This window comes from Elephantulus edwardii, unplaced genomic scaffold (genome assembly GCF_000299155.1).
Source record: "Elephantulus edwardii isolate Elephantulus edwardi_28Jun2011 unplaced genomic scaffold, EleEdw1.0 scaffold00063, whole genome shotgun sequence".
Taxonomy (NCBI): Eukaryota; Metazoa; Chordata; class Mammalia; order Macroscelidea; family Macroscelididae; genus Elephantulus; species Elephantulus edwardii.
In genome coordinates this window covers 157237-163236 of record NW_006399813.1, presented here as the reverse complement: position 1 = coordinate 163236, position 6000 = coordinate 157237, and the positions used below count along the sequence as shown (strand labels likewise).

General features: G+C 37.5%; 1 protein-coding gene across 1 annotated transcript in view; it reads left to right on the top strand.

Moving 5' to 3' along the window:
* Window positions 1–240: 240 nt before the first annotated feature.
* The window catches only part of KLHL12 (kelch-like family member 12), a 35348-nt gene continuing 29588 nt past the window's right edge, over window positions 241–6000 (top strand). The window contains exon 1 of the mRNA XM_006887878.1: window positions 241–474. Coding sequence (XP_006887940.1) covers window positions 280–474 — 195 coding nt within the window. The 5' untranslated portion in view covers window positions 241–279. The remainder of the gene's footprint in view (window positions 475–6000) is intronic.

Below are 6000 nucleotides of genomic sequence, written 5' to 3'. Positions count from 1 at the left end.
ATTGATTTTAAAAAATATCAAAGTCCTGGTCACTCAGTGATATTGGGATGGAGAGAAAGAAGAGATGACTTAATTGGAATTGTTAATAACTAGTATGGGAATGTCAAGAGGAAGCGTGCTCTCTACTTATGCAGATTTGAGGAAACCACCTCTTAGTTCATTAATTTTAAAAGTTTATTAAATGTGTCCCATTTCTTTTAGTCCTTCAGATATGCTCCTTTCCCCTCCTCTAAGTTGCAGGATCAAAGGACTTCTTTTTTTCTTTCTCCATATTGCTTAATGACAGGCATTATGGCCCCCAAAGACATAATGACAAATACTCATGCTAAATCCATCCTCAATTCAATGAACTCTCTCAGGAAGAGCAATACCCTCTGTGATGTGACACTGAGAGTAGAACAGAAAGACTTTCCTGCCCATCGAATTGTGCTGGCTGCCTGTAGTGACTATTTTTGTGCCATGTTCACTAGTGAGGTAAGTAAATAAGTTATCTCCTTACAAATATATAGTTGTCTTTGCTGAATAAAATTGACGTTTGGTGTAATAGTGAATTTCCATAGCATAATAATCAGGTACTGGAAAAGCTCTGCCGCTTAGCTTGATTCTACTTTAGTTTCCTCTAAAATAGTAAATAAAAGCACAATAACATAGTTATTTTGAAGATTACATGACAAATTACAAGCAAAGTTCTTAGAACAGCATGTTGAGCATGTATGAAAACTCAAAAGTCAGCTGTTGGGCGTTACTCTTCCCCCCACCCCACCCCCGAAGGCGTTTGCTTGTGTTTTGTCCTTCTAAAGTGTTTTAAAGTGACTGCCAAGGGGGTAGGGAGAAGGGAAGGCATTCAGTCCTCCTCATGATATGTAAAGAAAATCAGAATTCATTCTACCAGTATAAACCATTTCAAAGGGAGAAGAAGATTATTGAGCTGCACAGTTGTACAGAACATAACTTAGAAAAAGATGCTGACCCTGGAGAATAAGCATTTAGCAAGGACTTGGGAAATTACTGACTCGACAGGAAAAGTGGGAGTTCTCACAAAGTATTGAAGAAGACGCTTCAGTAATTGCCTGGCATAATCTTTGATCTGTAAAGTAAGGCTGCTGAATGTGTTGTGAGGTTTTCAGAAAGTTGAGCAGAGGTGCACCATTTTTGGTTTGCAAAATCCCAAGTCTGATTTTAAAGATATATTTAAAGACATTATCTTGACTGAAGTTGAGGATTTAGTATATTAGTGTTTATTATTTATATATGCCTGAAATACTGCATCATAATCTTTTAAAAAGTCTTAGTATTAAGTATCAGTATTTAGTTAATCTTACTACCTTAATTAAGAGGTTGTTGCTGGGTCAGAGTAGGAAAAATGGTACTATGATAATAATAATTACCTATAATTTATGGACCATACTCTGTTTAGGTGTTTGTTATAATCTTATTTACCCTAGGGGTAAATGCTAAATATCTTCGTTTACAAATAAAAGAATAAATTATGACTTACTCAGTATCACATAGCTTGTGTTAGAGGTGGGATTTAATCCTAAATTTTTTTGATGGCTAAAGCTCAGTAGTTTAACTACTTTGCCTCCTTAGTCTTTGAAATGCTGTTGTTAGGTGCCATTGAGTCTAGTACAACACATAGCGACCCTATGAACAGCAAATCTCAACCTTGTCATAGTCTGTGCCATCCTCACAATCCCTGACACACTCAAGCCCATTGCTGCAGTCATTGTGTCTATCCAACTGGTTCTGGGGCTTCCTCTCCTTCACTGTCCCGCCACCTTACTGAGCATGATGTCCCTCTCCAAGGAATAGTCTCTCCTAGCAACGAAGAGCACTCTGTGTGTTCTCCAAGATGTATGTTTGTTCTTGTGGCAGTCAGTGGGACAGTATTCTTCTCCAGCACCACAGTTCAGAGGCATCAGTTCTTCTGTCATCTTTATTGTCCACCTCTCAGATGCATAGTAAGTGACAGAAAACACTGTGGCCTGAATCAGGTACACCTTGGTCCTCAAAATGACACCATTTCTCAATAATTTGGAGAAGTTGCTGACTGCAGACTTTGATAGTGCAATATATCTCCTGATCTCCTGATTGTGGATCCAGCTAAGAAGAAGTCATTGCTAGTTTCTTTTCTCCATCTATCATGTTGCCTATTGGTTCAGTAACTAGGAGTTTTACTTGATGTTGAGATGCAATCCATATTGGTGGCTGCAAGTTTAACCTTCTGCAGCAAGCACTTTCAGCAAGCAAGGTTGTGCCATCTGCATAATAAAGGTAATTGATGAGTCTTCCTCCAATCCTGATGCCTCATTCTTCAGAGTCCAGCTTCTTGAATCATTTGCTCAGCATATAGAATAAATAGGTATAGAAAAAGGATACACCCCTGATGTACATCTTCCCTAATTTTAAAAATTTTAAAATGTGGTGTTCTCTTGGCTCTGTTTGCACAGCAACTTCTTGGTCTGAGTATAGGTTTTGCACAAATACAGTTAAGTGTTAGCCATAATTTGTTTTGATCCACACAGTCAAATGCCTTTGAATAGTCAGTAAAGCACAAATAGACATTCTTCTAGTATTCTCTGCTTTCAGCCATGATCTGTCTGACATCAACTGTGATATCTCCCTGGTGCCACAACCTCTTCTAAATTCAGCTTAAACATCTGATAGTTCTCTATGTACTGTTCTAGTTGTTTTTTAAAGATCTTCAGAAGTGTTTTACTTGCACATGATGCTAGTGATATTGTTTGATAATTTCCACATTCTGTTGGGTCCCCTTTCTTGGGAATGGGAACAAATATGGATCTTTCCCAGTAAGTCAGCCAGGCAGCCGTCCTCTAAATTTCCGGGCATAGATTGGTGAGCATGTCCAGGACTTGTATGTGTCACTTGAAAAATGCAATTAATATCCCATTAATTTATGGGGCCTTATTTTTGCCAGTGCCTTCAGTTAAGCTTGAGCTTCTTCTTTCATTACTATTGGCTCTTAATCATGTGTCACTTCCTGAAATATTTCCTTGTCAGCCAATTCTTGTTGGTACTGTGATTCTGTGTAATGATGATATCCTGGATGTCATCCCACAGCTCATCTGGTCTTTGACCATTCATGTTAAGTGCTTCATACTCATTCTTAAGATCTTTAAATTCCAGTAGAATAGACTCAAGATCCTTTTGTTCCATGTACTTGCTTTCATTTTCTTCAGCCACACTTTTAATTTGCATATGAATAATTGATAGCCTGTTTCACAGTCAACGCCTGCTTTGGTTTTGACTGCTGATAGTTCCTTTAACGATTTCTTCCATGGATGTGGTCCGTTTGATTCCTATGCAGTCCATTTGGTGAAGTCCATTTGTAAAGTTGCCATTTGTGTTTTTTAAAAATGATGTTTGTGATGAATGAATAAATAATTGCATGCACAAAGTTCCGTCATTCTATTTCTGGCCTCATTTCAGTCACCAGCTCTGTACTTTGCAACTGCCATTCCTTCTTCATTATTTTCCAACTTCTCCTTTCCTTTCACCAGTTAATGCATCTTCTTTTTTAAAAACAAAACAAAACAATTTTTTGTGTGTGTGTACCGTCAAATCAGATCTGACAGGTACAGAAGGAGATTATTCCTCCTTCTCCAGCAGAGCATCTGGTGGATTCGAACCGGGCTTCCTTGGAATTGCAGTACAGCTTCTTTCCACTAGGGCACAAGAGCTCCTTTATTAATGCATCCTGATTGAAGGTTTGGTCAATTTCAGAATGCAAAATTTTTAAAATATTTTTAGTTTCCTCTTTTTCAGCTTTAGCTATTGGTGCATATATTTAAATAATAGTTGCATTAACAAGTCGTCCTTGTATACATATGGGTACTTCAGGATAGAACTTGAATTCTACAATCTGATTTTAAAACCAAAATAGCTCATTATATTATGGGTCAATGCTTTCTCATACGGCTGTTAGGGAAAACATAGAAACAGACTAGGGTCACTACCTAATCAGACTAATTTTAAAATGGTTTTGTGTAGTGTGACACTGCAGATCCGTGTCTTATATTGTCCTCTGCAATATCTGCCCAAAACATCAAACACAGTTGGCACTTAACTGAGGAGGAGAGTGTTAGTCAGCAATTGCTGAGCATGAATTACTGGTTGATTACGACTGCCGACTGCTAATTACATAGTGTGCATCTTTGCTCTGTCAGCCTGAAGAAAACTAGTCTGTTTTCATCCTTTTTCTACACATTAAGATACTAGGTTGAAGTTATGAAAACTTAAAAGAGAAGTCTCTTTTTTTTCCTCATCAGTGATTATTTTACAGTCGTTTTGTTTAAAAAAAGTTGACATAGAATGAAGTCCAAGTTGGATCCTGTTAACTATTTGTCATCAAGGAGTATACTCTCACAACTGGATAAGGTTGCTTCTCTCATTTCAAACCAGTGAACTAACCTCAGTGGGACAGGTCTTTCAGTTGCCTATGATCTTTTAGAGACATCATTGTTTTGTTAAAATACTGTACCTATTCTTAATCAAAGTTTGCATTGACTGTGTTTTAGTGTATTTCTAAATGGTGAACTCAGTTTTTTGAAATTGTACTTTTTATTTGCCATTTTCTATTAAAAAATTGATGTCAGGCAAGAAAATACCAAAATGAGTTTGTTTTTCTTTTTTATGATAGTTGGTTTGAAAGAATGGATCTAGAGACCTATATTATAGGCTCAGCCATTTTTAACAATTCTGTCTGAACCCTGATGGCTATCTGACTTCATTATGTTTACCTATAAAAATACAGTGACTGAATTAGAACGTTTCATGTTCTGTTCCAATTCTGAAATGATCTTCACATGCCATCAGTTGAAAGATCACACGACTAAAGCAAATGGATCTAGATTTCTTTTCTTTTCTTTTTTTTTGTTTTATCTCCTAATTTATTTTCTGATTTTTATTTGAGGGATAGTTTACAAAGCAGATTTGGGTTTCTCCAATCCCCAATCATCGTGTTCCACAACACCAATAATAATACACACAATGTCTAATCATCCATCCATTCCACATTGTCCTTCCTTTCGCCCATCCCAATAACTGGTCATTGTCAAGCAATTAATTTTCTACACTCCCCTTCTCCTTGAATAGGATTGATCCTCCATTATTAGATTAATTCTCTCTGTATATAAACCTTTCTGTACCCTTTCTTTTTTTTTTTAAATTTCCATTCATTCGTTGTTGCACTTTTCTCCCCTCCCAACCGTCCCCCCTAGTACACTACCCTCTTGGAAAAGTAAAAGAAAAATTCTTTCATTGATTTTCAAACCCTCCCCCAGGTCCACTCCACTGTGTAGCCTTCACTCTAGACTCCTGTCATGACAAAAATACCTAATCACATATCCCTTTTAGACAGTTTTCTTCCTCATCTGTTCAATGCAGTATACATTATTGAACCCATCTTTCTCAGTCTCTCCCCAACCCCAAGGTCAGTCCTGTTTTACAACAGTGGCACCATGCAGCATTTGTCCTTTTGTGACTGAGATACTTCACTCGGCATAATGTCCTCCAGAGTCACTCATTTTGAATAATATTGCATGAGTTCCTTGTATTTCAATGCAGCATAGTATTCCATTGTGTGAATATACCACAGCTTCTCTATTCATTCATTTGTTGATGGGCACTTGGGTTGTTTCCAATTCCTTGCTATTGTGAACAAAGCCGCAATAAACATGGGTGTGCATATATCTGCTTGGATGTTAGTTATGGTCTCTTTAGGGTATATTCCCAGTAGTGAGATTGCTGGGTCAAATGGTATCTCTATTTGCAACTTTTTGAGAAAGCGCCATACCACCTTCCACAGTAGTTGCACCATTTTACACTCCCACCAACAGTGAATACGAGTTCCAGTTTCTCCACAACCTTGCCAGCATTTGTTGCTTGCTGTTCTGTTAAATTTTGCTATTCTGTCCAGGGTGAGATGATATCTCATAGTTGTTTTAATTTGCATCTCTCTTAGAGCTAGGGATTTTGAAC